The 19,573-nt window shown below is 46.0% G+C and overlaps 1 protein-coding gene and 2 pseudogenes across 1 annotated transcript; 2 read left to right on the top strand and 1 right to left on the bottom strand.

Moving 5' to 3' along the window:
* Positions 1–11,551: 11,551 nt before the first annotated feature.
* On the bottom strand, positions 11,552–18,801 carry LOC117646366 (annotated as a pseudogene).
* Positions 13,005–13,663, top strand: LOC117645915. Its single transcript, XM_034386466.1, has 3 exons — positions 13,005–13,097; positions 13,175–13,452; positions 13,590–13,663. Exons 1-2 carry the CDS (start codon positions 13,029–13,031, stop codon positions 13,412–13,414), a joined length of 309 nt encoding a protein of 102 aa, XP_034242357.1. The 5' UTR covers positions 13,005–13,028; the 3' UTR covers positions 13,415–13,452; positions 13,590–13,663.
* On the top strand, positions 13,479–14,511 carry LOC117645914 (annotated as a pseudogene).
* Positions 18,802–19,573: the final 772 nt, after the last annotated feature.

Below are 19,573 nucleotides of genomic sequence, written 5' to 3'. Positions count from 1 at the left end.
TCATACATTCATTCATACATCCCCAACACAGCTTCATGTTCCTCCAAAAAATTTGTCAAGAGTATCCATGAGAAATGGCGCCCTTTCACACGGATACTATCATTAAGTTTAAGACAAGCGAGTAAACCAAACTCTATGTATCCAAAAATTAAAAGCGCTGTAACAACCAACGTGCTTCTTTTGAAGGCGAGAAATGAGAAAGGCTTGAACACTCTTGGAATGGGCACTAAGAAACAAGACATGAATACTAGACTGTTTTTAAAGGGTTTTCGAATGATGGAAAGGAAAATGGACTGATGTGAATATTCCGTACTTAATGCTCACGTTGGGTGGAAAAGTGTCGCAAAATGAACCTGCTGTTCTGCTAAACATCAGCAGATCAAGGACATCGGGACGAACTGTCAATATTTGTAAATTTGACTCTGTTTGAATATGGTTAACTACAACAAACACAAAAAAATTTTGAGTTGGAGTTTCCGAGAAAAGACTGATCCGGGGGAAATTTTTGGGGCAAGATACCATCGAGAATTAGACTATCAATCTATGAGCAACAGCTCTAGAAATTAGAAACCTAATAAAAAAGCGAGAGCCAGTATTGAAGGCACCTCTTCCCAAAACAAATAATAACTAAGTGCAAGCTCATAATGCAATTGCTTCAAAAGACAAACATGATATTGAACATCCTCACCGGGGTGCACAAAAGTGCAGCTTAGGAAAGGGGCACTTTTAACTCTCGTCCGCCACTCTCAAAATTACAGTACGGGACATACTCTTACTCACAATAGAACAACAAATACTGGTCAAGCAAGTGGCTTGACAAACTGGTCAACGTGATGCATCCACCACTCTCTTCTCACATTGGATCGAAGGACTCCATAGGCAGGACTCCACTTTTGGGATGACTGCATCTCACTGCTTCACTGTGCCCAACTCTGAAGTACAGCGTTCACTGAAGTGTGTCCCCTCTCTTGACCAGCATGGCACCTGAATGGTGAATACATGCACCTGGGGATGTAACGAAAAATAAGAAACAAAACATGCGGCAAAACTCACAAAAGTACATAGAGCACCCATACTTACATATTTACCCATCATAATCTGAGTATGCCATTTGATTCAAATGACGAAGCCTCCTGTCCTAATTAATCAGTTATTGTAACTTCTTTGAACGTTGAGGCTGTCAAGCTGCTGTCAGCTGAAGAAAACAAGAAGGCAAGGATAAAGTACGGAGATAAGGAAAATCTTAACAAAGCAGATGAAATGTAACTAATAACTTACAGGATCTTTCATTGCTTTGGACATATTTAGGAATGTGTTCAGCTTGAGGTTCTTCAACATCAAAACCAGACATTTGACAGAGTTTTGAGAGGGTCTCTCTGATGGTCTCATCACCACCCCCTCTGCTAACATTGTCAGACAACTTTTAATTCTTCTCCATGGCAGATAGTCTCTACAAGCCTCTTGTCCACACTACAACGTCCCAGTGCACAAATATTTGCTCGGCATAAGTCAAATCAAACCGGACGTTCAGACTGGGGATAACACTCACGCCCGCCGAATGATAGTAGGTGGAGACGCATTTTGCGTTGGCCTGAAGTTGGCTCGCAGAGCCTGATGCGGCTTCATGGTCATAAAAAAAACAGTTCTGTATGATCTAGAACAAAAAAAGGAGGCAAAAATATTACCAGTTTATTTGAATATCCTAGCAGTCACAAAAAATCATTCGATTGAAATGTCTTCACCAGCTTTTTTACACTAAATGTCTAAGGACTCACTCGTTACTATCGCTTAATGTTCGGTCATGTCCATGAAACGAGTATTGTGCTTCAAATGGCATAACTCATGTTGGCCAGCCTGGCCGGGCCCACCTCGCTCTCGCCGGCGGCAACACTTCATTCATGAGATTCAATATGACGGGGCGGGCCGGCGGGCCTCGGGGGCGGGAGATTGGCTGCCGATACATTCCTGGAACGCGGCGAGGCAACGCCGTGCGAGGTAGCACGGCGACCGACCACGGCCAGGCCAGGCCAGGCAACGCGGCCAGGCCAGGCTACCCTCGAAAAAAAAAAAACCTTAAGGTGCTAGATCGCGTAAATTTTGGGTCACCGATTTCGTTCAAATTTGTACATGCATTAAGGACGACAATACAAGCACCCCATTCAAAGGATTTTCTTTTCAAAAATTTTGAACCAAAATATTGAACGTTGTAAGTGTGAAAACAGCGCTCGCGGAAAAAAACGCCTTCGGCTCAACTATGCGTCTGATCTGGAAACCAAAAGCATATTCGTGTAGGGGAAAGGTGTCCGGAGGGCAATTGATCAGGCCGGGAGCCGCGCGATCAATATTTGTACGTTTGGTGAGGTGTTCAAAACCGACTACTTTCGCTCTTTTCTTTGACGCTTCCCCAATGACACTAATTATTGTCGGATTACTTTCAGACTGATCAATTGCCCTCCGGACACCCTTCCCCTACACGGATCCGTTTTCGGATTCGCTGTACCTATCATAGTTTTTGCGTAGGCGTTCTTGCCGTTTCACTCAGTTTTCCGTCCTTTTCACACGTTTTGAATTTGGCGGTCGAATCCTGAGGCATCGGAGGGGGCGCGGCGGAAAGAATCGGAACTGCGTGCTGGACGGCCGAGTCGGTGCGACACGTTATGATGGACACCTCGCTGCATTCCGATCTATTGTCTCCGCTCCGTCTGCCCCCTCCCCTCCCCCCACTGGAGACGCAGCCGAGGACCGGCAGCGCGCTCGGCCACTGGGGCAGCCCCAGAAGGGCCAACAACAGGATTAGGCCGCGGACACTACCCGTTCATTTTGCACTATTGGGATAAATTTATATACCCCTGGCACCGCGATGAGACGAGGAAAACGGCTAAAACAAGTTTGATTTGATAAATTTGAAATCTCAGAAGTTCACCCGTTGCTGTGCTCATGCTGAGTGACACCTGTCAAGCTGTCTTTGTGCACTTTGACGAGGGTGCCGGTGCTCGCCTCGCCCGCACCGGCAACTACACTGCCAAATCAGGCGGCATTGACACGAAGATGATGCACAGTGAGGATAGGACTCTCCACCCCCAACAAGGACCTTTTAATTTTTTGGAAGTACTCGACTGTGGTGCCATCTCTCGGGAAAGTGCTACACTGCCTGAACTGCCTGAACGAAAATGGCAAGGAGTATTCGCATGAGAGGACTCCGGTCAATACAACGGTCTAAGTTCCTTTAGCCGTTGCTTGGACCCCGGTCCGCGATCTCGCACCTTAATAAAATTTGGTAAAATTTTCATAACATGTTTACAAAATTTAAAAAAAAATCTCATTCAACGAACGTTAATGAAAGCAGATGATACTCGTTTGGTTTTCTTATACGGGGTAGTATGCGGGCTCATTCCAAAGATAGTATTTAACATTGTGTATGAAACAAAATACATAGACCCGAGCGAGCTGGCCGGTGTTGGTACTTTGGTACTGGCCGTGCAGAGCTGTGGGGCGGGCGACCCAGCGAGTGACACATCGGGTAGCCTAAACACGGGCACCATAACAAACCGTTGGACCGCGGGCAGCCAGAGGCTTTCCAAACTTGCGTGAAAAACTGACACGTCGTGCCGAATCGCCGGATCCAGCTGCGCGAAGCCGCGAAGCGCCAACCAGCGCCAACTCAGAAAGCATGACAACAATAGGCCGTAAAGTGGGGTGGGGTTGCGCCATGGTTGCGCGGCGCGGGGAGGGCAACGCATAGACTCGGAAGTCTTGGTCAGACTGCCCAGCCTGCCCGGAAATCCCGGGAGGACATGCAGACATAAAGAAAAGCAAATTTTGCCAAAAAACGCCGGGGATGGGAGTTCGCGTAGGGCCGCTCGCGCTACGCCGCGCCACGGCCGGACTGCGGTAACGGCGAGTCAAGCTGCCCCAACAGCCACTGCAGACACATCACAGGCCAAAACATAACCTGAGGCCGGGGCGGGGCGGCCCTCGGCCACGGCCACGGCCCGTGCCGATGCCCACGGAAAAGACGCAGCGGGACGCGGCGAGGCCCCACCTAAACAAAGGCTGGGCGAGTTAAACGGGGCTGAGCTGAGCCAAACTGTCGTCTAGGTCAGCACGCCCACACTGTAGCGCAACTCTCGCCACCCCCGATGGGCCGCGGCGCGACCAAAAGGCCGGGCGAGTTTGCTACGAGACGGGGCTGAGCCGTGATCCGCGACAAACTGTCGAATGGGGATGGGCAGGCACGCTACCAGCACGCTGCCGGCACGCCGCCGATCAAAGGTATATCCTCTTAAGGGCGACCAGCACGGACAGCACAGCCAGCTCCGACCGCCTGGTCGGTCGGTCGGTGCCGTGACGTCACCGCCTGCCCGGATCTGTGACTGCTAATAGCGATTTAACATGTTTAGAAATAATTTAACATGTTCGGAAATCAATGTCGTGCCCTTTTTGCATGACTTCTGTGCCTTTCATTGATTTCTAAACATGTTAAACTAGGGGTACGCGCCGTTTAGTGTGGGCGCGTAGTGTGGCTGAGCGATGAGAATTATGTGCACTTCAGACTTGGCTAAAGTTGACGAAATATGCAACTTATGGGCTCATATATAGTGAAATGTAGGTCTGGTGTATAAATTGAAGTGATTTTCGTTATCAGCACACAAAAAACTGTTAGGATAAACGTCAAACTCGATTCAAAACTTTTGGTCCAGAATTGGTCAAAATTCGGTAATGCGTGAGTCTGAGAAAATTTCGGAAGTCATTTTTGAGTTCAGCACACCAAAAACTGTAGGAAACAATATTGAACTCGACTTGAAAATTTTGATCCAAAATGACCTTATTTGGGATGAAAATATAAGTCTGGAGTCAAAATGGAAGTGATTTTCGTTATCAGCACAAAAAAAACTACTGGGATCAACATCAAACTAAATTTAAAAATTTTTTGGGGCCCAAAATTTGGTCAAAATTCGGTAAAGCGTGAGTCGGGGAAAAAATTTTGGAAGTTATTTTTGAGTTCAGCTCACCAAAGACTGCAGGAATCAATTTTAAAACTCGACCTGAGAATTTGGTCCAAAATGACCTAATTTGAGATGAAAAATAAGTCTGGAGCAGAAATGGAAGTGATTTTCATGATCAGCACTCCAAAAACTGCAAGAATCAATATGAGTTTCAATTGAAAAATATAGATATCAAATTAATCTATAATGGGTAAAGTATGGGTCTGCGTTCAGGGGAACCCTTGTCGTCACCAAACCGTGATGCCTAACCACTGCGTTTCCCTTTTCAGTCGAGTAACATTTTATTGCCAGCATTGAATCGCTAAATTGGCTACTTGTCTGCTTGAGTCACTATTCGATTTATTTTTTTCTTCAAACCAATGAACTCAAAAATTTTATTAGTTATTTTGAGAACCCTTTTTGTCATTCTTTCATTTTCAACCAGTGAATTAAACAATTTAGACTGGAATATGTAATTATAGTTTATATTAAGTGACTCACTTTTGGGCAGTCTGATCTGAAGCATTTGACGGGGATCAAGTTTTGTCAAATTCAGTTAATCGTCTCATGAAGTCCAATGCTGAGGCCACTTGTTGCTCAATACGCCAACATAATTCATCTTATTCATGTCTTGTGATATTTTGTCTTTGGAGTAAAAGATGACAGTATAGTATTAACATTGGGTATTGGGCTAAGGTTCAGAGAGCCAACTTTTAAATCATTACCAATACTAAGTTCCATTTACCGGACACAAACTTTGGTGAAGTGAAAGGAATCTTCACATTAAATCCGATTGCCAAGTCACTCACCGCTCAAAACCTGAATCGTCTCTTTAAACCCAATATCAATTCAAAATCTGTTAGCATTAAATATACACATCTATATATTGATTCTTTTAATCAAAAGATGTTAGGACTAGAATATTTATGTTACTTGCATCATTGCAATAGAATGACATTTCCCGGGTCAAACCAAGACAATTAACATGTCTTCAAATTTCAACAGAAGTTATTCATGCATTTACCTGATTTGATTGACTATGTTATTCAAAAATAAAGATGTTATCAGAGGAAACAAAATCAGTAGATGCATACAAAGTAAAAGGCAAAGAAAACATTCTATTTACAATCCACAACTACTCACAGTGCACTGACCTGAAGGAAGATTCCCCCGTGACGGGGGAGGGGGGAGAGGGGAACGAAACACGCAAACCATTCTCACTTTCAGTTTTCGTATTTTTCCCCTGTTGACATTCCGGAAGGGTTTCAATCATTCTTGAATATTAAAAAAATAACTCAGAACCTATTTCGGAGCCCCTTTGCTCTTCATTTGTTTATTTGCAAAAGTGCCGTCCCGTCTTGCAGATGGCTTGCAAGCGCGGCTGCCGGTATGAGAAATTGGGCGGCCACACGGTGCTACCAACCTAACAACGCTAATAACCTAGTTCAAAACGGTGTTTTGAATATTTCAAACGGTGATTATTGCTGATCTAAGATAAACCCCCCCGAAGGATGTTTAGGAGACATCAGGTGTGAAGTTTGGATACTATTCGATCAGTAGTTGCTGAGAAACGTGAGTGAGTTACAGACAGACAGACGCACGACCAGTCAGTTTTTGGTGCGCCCAAACACGGCAAGGGCTTCGCTATCGCTCAGCCAAATCACTATAAGCAGTCACAGATCCGGGGAGGCGGTGAAAGTCACGGCACCGACCGACCGACCAGGCGGTCGGAGCTGGCTGTGCTGTCCGTGCTGGTCGCCCTTAAGAGGATATACCTCAAATCAAAGGCCGGGCGTGTTTGCTACAAGACGGCTGAGCCGCGAGCGACGAACTGTCGAATGGGGAATGGGCCGGGCCGCCTCCGGCACGCCCGCACTGAAGCGCAACTCTCGCGATTAGGGCACATATTACGGCACGATGACACTCGGACTGTCCACGACGTCTAGGCCGAGGGCAGACGAGTGCGGACAACGCGAGGATAAACAGCACGCTACTGAAACCAACAGAGCTTACCTCGGCGGGGGTGAAGGTTCGCAGTCAACATCATAGTGGACAAGCTGAAGCTGGCAGTAAACTAGTAGAACTCAGCGAAGACTCGGCAAAAGGGGCAACTGAATGCCGATGCAAGGAAGACGGGGGAAAACGAAGCGTCCTGGGACGGAAAACGATTCTACGAATGACAGGGCTGCGGCGCCGCAGCGGCCACCGCTTGGCCTAGAGCTAACAAAGTGGGGTGCCAGCGCCACAGCCAGAGGTGAGGGAAGGGAGGCGTGACATGTGATTGGTTCACTTCATTCTACGTTGCATGGTTTCGCCCGTAGGTGGCAGCACTTATCCGCCCGTCCTCGCGGTCGAGAGGACCCACAGTTCCAAGCAATCCAAGCCGTGTCTGCTAGTTTTTTGTTTGGGTTCTGCGTAGTGTGTCGTCTGCTCGCTCCTCGACTCGGCGCAGAGACTTGGCAACAGCGCAAGCGGTCTTCCGGAGTTAGCCCCGTGCCCTGCCCTGTGGTTCGTTCTTCGAATCCCCATCGACAGTTGGCAGCATTTTCGAACCACACCGCCACACTGGGGGCGGAAAGTTCAAGTATGTTCTCTTTGGACAATCACGGAAGGTACATTTAGGTTATTCCAAACGCTACGTAGACCAATCCAACAAACGTGAACTTTTCGAAATGTGTGCGTTTAGTGGGCAATGGCCCTCCCTAACATCAGAAACAAACCCCATGTCGATATCTGCGCTCGTTTGGGCACAGGAGTCAGAAGAAACGAAACTACCCCGAAACGTGAGAATCGCTCGCCTGAAAAACCGGAATTCTCGATCTAACCTAACCTTCCGTTCATTGAACGATAAAAACTTGGTCAATATGTACAAAAAAGTTAAAATATCTCAAGAAAAATGCAATGTATGACCTGTTAATGAACGGAATTGTTGATTATAACAGGACGTAACGTCCTTAATACTAGGTTTACCCGGTGGATCTATAATAGAGCAGCTAAAATAAAGTCTAAATGTTTCCATTCTTACCCAAAAATAACGTCACATTCCTTTCTATTTTCGTATTTAACGTAACGTTAGATCTTAAGCGTAATTTTAAATCTCTACATATGGTTGCAAATTATTTGATGGACTATTCTACCGGTTCCGTTTGCATTTCGCCGCGAGCAGAACAATTTGTCATACGAGCAAGGGACGTGCATACAGCGAGGCTAGCCAGTGCTTTGCGAGTAAACCACAGGGAGCGCTGGCGTAGCGCTGGCTGCGCGGGATCGCTTAAACAGAGGGCCCCGCTCAAACGAAGGCCCCGCTCAAACGAAGGGCCCCGCTCAAACGAAGGCCCCGCTCAAACGAAGGGCCCCGCTCAAACGAAGGCCCCGCTCAAACGAAGGGCCCCGCTCAAACGAAGGCCCCGCTCAAGTGAAGGCCTCGCTAAAACGAAGGCCCCGCTCAAGCGAAGGCCCCGCTCAAACGAAGGTCCCCTGCTCAGTCGAAGGTCCCCCGCTCAAATGAAGGCCCCGCTCAAGTGAAGGATGCGTTATGCGTTTTTAGTCGGGCCCCGCTCAACTGAAGGCCCCGCTAAGACGAAGCCCCCGCTCAACTGCCGCCCCCGCTCTAACGAAGCCCCCGCTCAAACGAAAACCCGCTCAAACGAAGCCCCCGCTCAAACGAAAACCCGCTCAGATGAAGCCCCCGCTCAAGTGAAAACCCCGCTCAAGTGAGAGCGTCTCCTCCTCTGTGACTCTAACCTGAAGTGCGGCCATTGCCTGTGCCCTAATTACGAAATCTAGTGTTGTCTCTGTTGGCTTTTTTTTCAAACTGAGCATCCTAGCTCGGACTGAGGACCCTGTGTTTTTTGCCGAAAAATAATTCGCCATGAGCTCTTTGTAGTCCTCCCACTCTCTGTTAGCGCTAATTGATTCGTGTATTGCCTGCAGGTGTGTAGGCAGGAATTGCCCAATGTACTCGGGCACATCTTTTGCCCTGATGCCGTGCTTAGCGTACACGGCTGCCACATGATCAAGCCAGGCCATTGGATTATCCTTAACAAACTGTCTGACTGTGGGTTGCAGTGAAACTGAAAGACCTTTTGCTGCCATTTTCGAAGATAACTCTGCTTGTGCAATGTAATCTAGGTATTTTCGTGTACCGTTAATAAAGATCTGTAAGATTTCAGCAAAGTATTTTTGGAAGTTGTTCTGTTGGATTTTCAGTCATGAACTCTATTATATCAAGATTTAATTTATATTAAGTGCCTTTGTTTGCGGCGGTTGCAGCTTGCGTCAGGGGCGAGATAGGCCACCAGTCGGACACGCATGTGTTGCGGTACGACTTGGCATACCTGGCAGGCGCTAAAAGGGCACGCTAGGGAACACCAGACAGCGCACAAGGCCACCGTCACTCGAACTCACTGCCCAATGCCTCAGAATAAAATGCCCAGCAAAATCACACAAATTTTAGGCCGAAAAAAAAAAATGCCTAACTTTGAAGTAGAATATCTCCGGAACGGTGTGTCGAAAAAATCTGAGCTTGTGATTTCTGGATTCAGCGGACCTTTCTCCGTAAAATGAGACCAGTTTCAAAAAGATCGGATAATTTTCACGGCAAAATCCCAGGATTTGGGACCTTTTATGTTAATTTTTTTCGAGAAAAGTGAGTTTTCCCAAAGAAAAAAATTATTTTAGATCAAATCTGACGGCACGATCGTGTTTCCCGTTTAATTATCAAGCTAGAACCTGAATCTGAAACCAATCGAACAAAAAAGTCCCTGAGATATAAGAAATACCCTAAATTAGTGCAAAGATACCCAAAAAATTTAAAATACCCATATCTCCCAGAGGAAATTTTTTTGAGATCTGAAATTTTGGCTATGAACTCCCACCATGGGAGACTACTAACCACCAGAAAATCAGTGAAATCTATGGGCAGTACACACGGTGTGGCGAAGGAGGTAAAACGTGTACCGCTTTCGTATTGGCGGTAGCCCGCCAATTACGCACCATACAAACCGAAGGAAAACGGCGGTACAGTATATTACCGCCCATTACGCGCCGTTTAGACAGTGCGTCAAAGGAGGTACAAAATATTACCGCCAGTAACGTTCCCTCAGAGTGCCAAGGAAAAGGCGGTAAAGCTCTCGAAAGGAGGTACAAACGGTTCTGTTAGGGCGGTAATTTCCGTACCGCCTTCGTATTGGCGGTAAAACGTGGACACCGCCAATACCAAATTACCGCCAGTAAAGGGTGGAAATATTACCGCCTTTAGATTTGGAGTGCGTTCACGGCTCGGTTCACGGTCTTTCTGAAGTTGTCGCTCGCGCTTCCCTTTCAGTTCGTTCTCTAGTGCCTCTAATTCCTGGCGTTTACGCTCGTATTCCTCCAATTCCAGGCGTTCGCGCTCTAGTTCCTCCGCTTGCTGCCTACCCGGCGCATGGTCAAAGTAGTCCAGTCATTCGCCAGAAAAATACCGTGTAGGACCGAAATGGCCCTTGAAAACGGGTAAGGAGTCTTAAGGGAGTGCTCCAGCACAACATACCGGAATTTAGGCCGTTTTTATGTTTTGGCCCCAAACGTGAAAAAAACACGATGTACGTATAGCCTTAGCGACGAAAATGGTCGAGCACCTCCGATAAGTCTGAAATTCATACGGAACGTTGCTATGGGTGTAAAAAAATAGATTCCCGGTGCCCAAAGGTCTTCGGCACTTGTTATTGGCCGTCAAAAGGACATTTACCTTGACGTTAGTTGAGTTTAAGTAACTAAGGACGATGGGTTGCATACCTCTGCGGCGCATACTCAACGCAGTCCAGTTATTCGCCAGAAAAATATGACGGCTGAATTGGCTCTTGGAATAGTGTCAGGAGCCTTAAGGGAGTGCTCGAGCACAACGTACTCCGATTTGGGCCGTTAATGTTTTTGCCCAAAACGCGAAACAAATAAGATATTACAGCCTTAACATTTTTTTCGACGAAAATGGTCAACCACCTCCGACTCGTGTGGAATTCATTTCGAGCCTTGGTATGGATTTAAGGAACAGATGACTGGTACCCATTGGACTGTTTCGACGCATGTTAATGGCTTTTTTTTAAAACGCGCAACTCTTTTTACTGCACCAAATGTTAGCAGTTACTCAAAATGCAATTTTAAAGCCAGTACAGAACAAGGCACCAGTTCACAAAATGTGCCTAAACTATGAATATTAGTGATTTTTGGACTTTTTTGAACCCGTTCGATGTTTTGTTCTGAAAATGCGTAACTTTTTTCCCACTAAATGTTAGCAGATACTCCAAATGAAATTTTAAACCTGGTTTCGATGGCCAATTCATTCAAGCCCCCAAGTGCTTCCAATTTTTATTGTTGAAAATAATTTTTAGGGCCTTTATGGTCTTTAAGTTGTGCCGGGTGTTGTAAGGGAGCACACCAGTAGTACAACACTTCATTCAAGCTACTTTAAGTTTAAAATTTTTCAATTTTACAACATTCTTTCCGGTTTTGTTTTGCAAAGGTCGTGGGCAATATGTGTTTCTTATTATGGCTTTGGAGGAATTGGCTTTTGAAAGAAAAACAAAATGAAGGTCCTTGATCGTTATCGTTTATTGAACGTGGCAAATGCGCATGTTGCTACGGCGAAGAGCAGAATCCCAGATGGGCTCACGGTGCTGGAGTGAGATTTCCCAGGAGGCTGCACGTAGGGCACGCGACCGTTTCATCATCTCGCGGAAGAATGTCGAGGAATACTTCAACGTCCGGTTGAGGGAGCCCGAGTCGTAATCGACGTGGACGAGTCCAAAGTTTCGACTGCACCGAAAACATACATACGAGGCAACGTAGTGCAGTTACCCTGGTGAAACTGAAGCGCAGTTTTAGGCCTTTCTTCACAGGTTGGGTTACCATAATAATTCTTTATTGTTTTTAGAACAATAGTTTGGAAAAAAATCGGGAAGTTCTTCGCAATACTTTGAAACATTCACATACGTAGAAGTGAAATAATTATGTCAGGACCGTAGTACAATGTGTTCGGGTCCAAACGCACTGAAATAGTTCAGCTTTGAGTTGCAATCCTCACCTGAATCCTGCAGTGAATTCGAAAATGTCCAGAAGAGCCCACGCTAGTACGCAAACACTTGTACGTCGTACTGCTTCATGGTCGCCATGAGTGACCGAAGATTCGTCTGGAATAAGTTTCAAGACAATAAACAACACGAGAAGCATTCACTGTTATGCAACGAATGTGACATCACATTCGTTAGAATGTGATGTCACATTCGTTTGAACGTGACACGGCCATCATGCGGCCTTCTGATGCGGGTGTCACATGCGTTTAAGCGGGTCCGTGGTATGACGTCCCCATTTTTTTCGTCCCGCAGACAATTCGTCCCCACCTAAATCGTCCCCAGCAAAATCATTTAGTCCCCGTGCCGACAAATACGTGGCGATAATCCGTGCACCCAGGCCGACAATGGAGACCACTACCGCAGCAACCCGGTGGGTGCGGGACACGGGCCAAAATGGAAGGCCAACTTTTAGATTCGGAGAAAGGAGGTAAAATTCTAAGTGTAAACGGATATCTATACAATAGGCACACAGAAAACCGTGACGGGTCCAGGACATACTGGATGTGCAGGCGACGTCCTGTATGTAAACGCCGAGCCATAACGACCACTCTCATTCCAGGAACGTGACATCACGTTGAAACGAACGTGACAAAATGTCACATTCGTTTGAGCATTGTGTCACATTCGTTTGGGTGTGAATTGGCCAAAAATCAGGTAGTTCACATTCAAACGAACGTGACACAATGCTCAAACGAACGCGACATGTTGTCACGTTCGTTTCAACGCGGTGTCACGTTCCTGGAATGAGAGTGACGTCCCCTCAAAGTAAGCTCGGGCATCATAAGAGGCCTGACTTAGTTGAAGGTCCAAGTCATCATGTACCTGTACCATTTGTTGACAGACGGTGTCAAATGTCGTGGACGTGATCAAAGACCGTCGAACACGACCACCCGCCACCCCGGAGGAAGCCGTGGCGCTGCGTGCCTACCAAACGATGAAACGACAAGCCAACGAGCACCCTGAGGCACCTCCAGCTGAGATACTACGCCAACATTTGCCAGAGGTCAGTAAATCCAAAAGCTTAAATTATTCTCTGCATTTTAATTTTTCTGTACTTACATCGATCTTTTTAATTATAAGGTACCGAAGGAAGCTCTGCCGTATCTTCCTGAAAGACACACGACGAAGAGGACGTTCAACAGAAGGAGGCAAGGAAAGTTCCCTGACAACCCCAAGAGCCTTGAAGATCTCGGCGAAATTCCTCCAGAATTTGCAACTACGTTGAGAGGGAAGCCGTTCTTGCTGTACGACTCCTACGACGACGACGACGAGGAGGACAGCGATGATGGGCAAGAGAACCGACGGCAGAAGCGAATATAACTTTTTGCATCAAAGGCTGATCTGAAAAAGCTCTCAAGGTCAGAAATACTGCAGATGGACGGAACTTGGACTTATATGGAGCCTTGGTCATAAAATGTGAAGAGCTTCGGATGCGTCGTCCTAGTCCCCGTTTAGTCATCCTGGATTTTGAAAAGGGACTTATCAATGCCTGCAGGCTGGCTTTTCCAAACGCAGAAGAAAGATTGTGCCTGTTCCACCTGCGCCAATCATCGTTCAGGAAAATCCAGGAGCTGGGCCTGCAGGTTGCTTACCGAGACGAGGAAAACACCGAGGTGAGGGACTCCTTCCGGCAAATAGTCGGCTGTGCGTTTGTGCCGACGGAGGACGTCGTGGCCAGTTTCCAAGAAGCGAAGGCGAACACCCGTAACGCCATGAAGCCATTTGCGGGCTCAGGGTGGTCGGAGGGCAGTGCCACCTCGCTATCCTCCTCACCATTGGAACCAACATGAGGCGGCCCTGCGGAACGAACCTCAAACCAACAATACGCTGGAAGCGTGGCACCTCAGATTCTAGGTTGGTATGACTGCAGAGGGTAAAAGCAGAGGGTATGGTGAACATATGAACCTAACTAGATTTGTTTTTGTTTTAGGCTATGGTGGGGAAAAGTCATCCTGCGGTGTACAGTCTGATCCAAGAGTTCAAGGAGCAGGCCGATACAGCAGTCATGATCGCCGAGCTCGGACTGGGGAGGAACGTAAAGCAGCCGCAGCGCCGGAAATACAGAAGGATCAACGGGAGGCTGAAGAACCTGGCCGAAGACTACGAGAGGTTTAAGGCTGAAGGGCGTAGACCTGACTACCTGCAAGCTTGTGGCCACACAGTTGGTTTGTAATTGATGTCGAATAAAACACTACAAAGGAGAGGACATATTTATTTGGGGACACTCAAATTGGGGACAAATTAACAGGGGACGAAAAATGTGGGGACGAATTGCCTTGAGGACAATTTTCATGGGGACATTCAAGCCTGTTCCCGTTTAAGCATGGATCAACATTCAAACGAATGTGACATCACATTCAAACGAACGTGACAAAATTCACATTCTAACGAATGTGACGTCACATTCGTTGAATAACAGTGTGATGATTCTCGAGCAGTAAAAGAGGCAGAAGCACCCAACCGCAGTTTTCAGCATAACAAAGTATTGTTTACAAAACGTGTAACAGGGGGTAAAGCAGCCTTGTGCGTGCGTGAAGCTATGCTCGCTGCTCGGCTGAGTAAACGACGTCATTTTAGATTTACGCAAAATTCCTATTCGTAGGAGACAATGGGATGGGCTTTCGCAGTCGTAAAACAGTTTTCAACTCCAAAATATAATCAAAATTACGGTACCACACATACAGCGACCCGATTGTTTGCCACTTTTCCCCGAGTGGCGGGCGTGTTGCATTTTGAATGTCGAGGCAGTCAGTTCTGCAGCTTTATTGTAAGGCCTTGACCTAATTAGTCTCGTAACCCATCTCAGCCCGACTTTTAATGTTGACATTTCAGAAAAATCCTTCGTTGAAAGTGGGGTGGTAAACTTACGCTGTGGAAAGCTGCTCGCACAGTATCCTTGACCCCCAAGGACTTGACGTCGGCAAAGCCGTTCTCAGTGACTGCGATCGGCAGATGGTACGCGTTCCATGTCCACATCAGCGCATCGTGCATTACGAACTCGTCAGCTCCTGTCTGTGTAAAAAAATCTCATTCAACGAACGTTAATGAAAGCAGATGATACTCGTTTGGTTTTCTTGTACGGTGTAGTATGGGTCATTCCAAAGATAGTATTAAAAGCTGAGTCCTTTGTGCGCTGTAGCGGGGAGGGATTGTGAATGTTGCGCCCAGGCCGTCGCGCGCGAGGAGGGGGTGCCATTGTCGAATTCCGCGCAGGCTGCGGCTCGACCACAGACTCACCAGCCGCCCCGGCAGCCAGCCCCTATTATATTGTTAGGATACAACTTGGTTTTTGGACTCTCGAGTAAAAGCTAGCTGACACCTTTATGTGTCTTTTAGTTGTAGTTTTAGGTAGGTTTTTAAGTAAAGGTATCATCTGCTAAAAAGACGCAATTCCGGTCAGGGGCAGGCATTCAGTGAGCGCAAACGGGAATCTACACGAAAAGAAGAAAATAAGAAATCTGCGGACGTATCTTAGGTCAATTCTCGAAAAGTTTTGCGAAATTTACGATGGATGATCGTGGATTCACTAAAGATCTATCGTTTAACCAGTGCCATTTCCGTAAATTTCCGAAGGTTCCTTCGGCGAAGTTTCATCCAAAGGTGCCCTCCTCAATTTCGGAGATTAATTTTAACATGGTAAGTTCAGAAGTACCCTACAAACAGGTTTATCACCAAGCCATACGCTATATATAGATATAGCGTCAATTGGTGCGACGCTTTTGCATTGCACATGAAGTGCAATGCCTTCCCTTTCCCATGCATTAGCATGGAGCTTTTACGGGACGCATTGCACGTAAGGTGCAATATAGCTTTGGTATTGCGCGTATTGGTGCGATATACTCTGAAAATCTAGCGGCGTGACTTCGTGCTGCTGCAGGGGCGTGAATTAAGTGTCATGCCAAAAAACGACAAGACAGAAGAGTCATGCCTAAATTCGGCGTGACTCAGAAATTCACGCCATTTTTTTTGGCGTGAATCTCCTGTCATGCCGGTTTTTGGCATGACTTTTCTCATTCAACGCATTGAACGCACCAATCCACGTGGTCAATTCACGCCAGATAACGGCGTGACGCACACGTCACGCCGTTGTTCGGCGTGAATTTCCTGTCACGCCATTTTTTGGCGTGACTTTTTGTCACGCCATAATTTGGCCATGTGTCCGACTATTCATTTTCTAGTGGTCTCAGTGCATTGGACTATACGTGCTATATTCAGAGCGTTTGGAATCCCAGTGAATATTTTGACCCAGTACGGTTTAAGGGGAGGTTCTGGTGAAAATCTTGCCATTTTCCAAATGGATCCTACAGTCATAATTTGTTCGGAATATAAAATTTTTCATTGGGGAGACTAAAATTTGACTTTTGAAGGCACATGCCAGGCTGTAAACCCAGTCGAAGAGTCTTTTTGAGCCTATTTTGGCTGTATCTTAAAAAATCTCCTTGCGCATACTATTTTGTCGTAAAAGGTTGACCTTGACATTTTTCACTTCTTTGACTCATTTTCAAAAGATTCCGGCATGCATAGCTCAAAACTTCCATTATATTATTAATTATTAGCTTTTTAAGCTGAAAAGTCCCTAAAATTTGTCTATTTTGTACATTTTTGATCAATTTTAGTGAAATGCTTGGTTAGAAAGCTTGCGAATAAAAATGCAATTGACATTTTGAGATGGGCATGCCGGCATTTTTAAAAAATGAATCGAAGAAGTAAAAAATGTCTAAGCCAACCTTTTACGACAAAATAGTATGCGCAAGAAGATTTTTTAAGTTATAGCCTAAATGGGAGAAAAAGGCTCTGCGACTGGATTCAGGGCATAGAATGTGCCTCCCCAATGAAAAATTTTAATAAATACTTGATATGACATCAAATTTTTAACAAATTTTCACAGTGGGACCTATTTAGGAGAAAATAGCATTTTCACCAGAACCTCCCCTTAATAAAAGTTAAGCAATTTAAATGCTTCAGTACGTGAAAAATGCCTTGACTTGTTTGAAATACAGAAAGCTGGGCTTGCACTGCTAATCCAAGTGTGGACCAAGTCCAAGCTAGGTAGCCTGGACCACGAATGGTCCACGCTGGAAGCGTGGACCACGGATGGTCCACACTTGGAAGTGTGATTGGCCTATGAGGAGATCAACGCTCTGAAGCGTGGACCACAGCTTGGTCCACGCTACCTAGCGTGGACCTGGTCCACACTTGGATTAGCAGTGTGCAGTGATTTTTCCTGAACTTTTTTCACCTCGTCGTATTCGTCACCAGCGGCCATCCTCACAAACGGGAGGTCGTCCTCAATGGCGCGCAGCAGCCTGGGCATTCGGTCCCCGCCCGTCGTGCCGTGGTCGTACGCTACAGTGTAGCTGTTATACACGTTCAATGCGATGAAGTCGGTCGCACCGCCTGAAAAATAGGCATGTCTGAGGCTCAATATTATACCGGGCACAGGCCGGTCCGTGTACACCACAAACCCTCCAATTAGCTTACACGGCCAAGTACGCACTCTCCCAAGTGCAAACTTAGAAAGTGCACACTAAAAGGGGGTCAGATTTGGCTTGGTCCCGCAACTCCATGCTATGTACATGCAATTGCAAGTGTAGACAGGTAGGCATTTTTGTTTCCTTGGAAAAGGATTGTGGTGCAAGAGCAATGAACAGAAGCAAAAACTGCCCTTTTCGCATAATGAAAACAGTGCACGCTGTTCTTGAACGCATGTTATTTGAGTTTTGCTGTCCTATTTCGTTTGAATGTAGATGTACGTTCAAAAGAATAACATTCTAATTACGTTCAAGCGAATGTGACATCGTATTCAAAGGAACGTCACAAAATGCAAGCGTTTTCTTGAATATGACGTCACATTCGTAAGAATGTGAATTTTGTCACATTCGTTTCAATGCGATGTCGCATTCGTTTGAACGTGGATCAACATTCAAACGAACGTGGATCAACATTCAAACGAATGTGACATCAAATTCCAACGAACGTGACAAAATTCCCACTGTAACGAATGTGACGCCACATTCGTCGAACAAACAATGTGTGAGTGACCTGTTCGCTCACCTTGTAGAAGCTGCTTCTCCGTCTCATTGAAGAACGGCAGTCTGGACTCGGTGGGGCCGCGCTCTGCTTCCGCATGTCCACAAGGAACCGCGTCGCCTCTGAGTAGTCTCCGTAGACCAGGGGGGCACCACCGTGCCTGAGAAGAGCTGCATGAATGCATCTGACGCCAAGACGTCCTCGGACCGCGTCGACGCAGGCACTGCAGGCCACACCAGGACCGAGAACCCCCCCGGCCTGCGAGCAAAAAATGAAAAATGACGGATGTTTCGGCACACCTGAACCTGAGGGGGTAGACACTATCTAGCCCGTGCCCCAAACTACACTCTCAGACTCGTCTTGACTTTTTACCTCTTCCCAAAAAAAAGTTTTGGGCTTTTATTTTTTTGAAACATTTTTTTTTTTTAATTTTATCCCTGATGGTTCATACTTCAAAAAAAATATAAATATTGCCCGAAACGATACCTTTCTGAGATCGAGTACTTTCCTTGTAGGGGCGGTATGCTCTTGCGTGCGCCAGGTTCATGTGGGCATGCATCGGTAGGTGACATCCTCACCCGCTGGTGCAGACCCAGAGTTGCCAACACGGTGGGGAAATACACGCAAAAGTTGTTTGGCTCGTTCATAGTGACCCAGTACTTGACCCGCAGAGCCATCACAAATTATTCAGTTATAGTTGTACGCAGCTCACATCGTTTTTTTTTTTCTGAGCTGGCAGCCGATGAATGAAGATTATCACTGATTCCAGCGATTCCAGGGATGTGGTGTCACATTCATAATTCATGCTCAAGAACACAAAAATATTTTGGACTTTTCATGCGAATGCATGCAACATGCGTACGTTAGCTGAACATGATATTGAGCATCACTGTGTACATGGGAAAGATGCACTAATGCACACAACGATACATTTATAATACGCAGCTTACAGCTTACGTACATATTGCCACTAAATTCTTATGGATTTTTTATGCATAGTTATGCATGCACAGATACGTCCAAAGTTAGTATAATATATGCATCACTGTGTACATTTTTGCAGGAAGATGCAAAAATGTACACAGTGATGCTAATTTCATACATACCTTATGGACGTTTCTGCGCATGCATAAACCCTGCATAAAAAATGCGTCCTTATGCATTTAAAAAGTCCATAAGAAATTTTGTGTGTGGTGCTTGCATAAATTATGCATTAAAAAAGCACAATTAGGGATAAAAAAATTTCCCCAAGACGTTGGGTGTCCCCGGATAGTTTTAAAATGCCTTTTAAAAAGAGTGCCAGGATGGATCTGTAGATGACACAATATGAAGAAGATTTGTGCAAATCGATTGAGTTTTTGGGCTGACTTTTAAACGGATAGTTTGGCTCGCCGAGTCTAATGTGCCACTATTATTAAGATCACAAAATTCCAAACGCTATAAGTATAG

The sequence above is a fragment of the Thrips palmi genome, unplaced genomic scaffold, assembly GCF_012932325.1.
Source record: "Thrips palmi isolate BJ-2018 unplaced genomic scaffold, TpBJ-2018v1 HiC_scaffold_19, whole genome shotgun sequence".
In the NCBI taxonomy this organism is placed as follows: Eukaryota; Metazoa; Arthropoda; class Insecta; order Thysanoptera; family Thripidae; genus Thrips; species Thrips palmi.
Note: the sequence above shows the minus strand (reverse complement) of the source record. Positions and strands in the feature narration are given on the sequence as shown.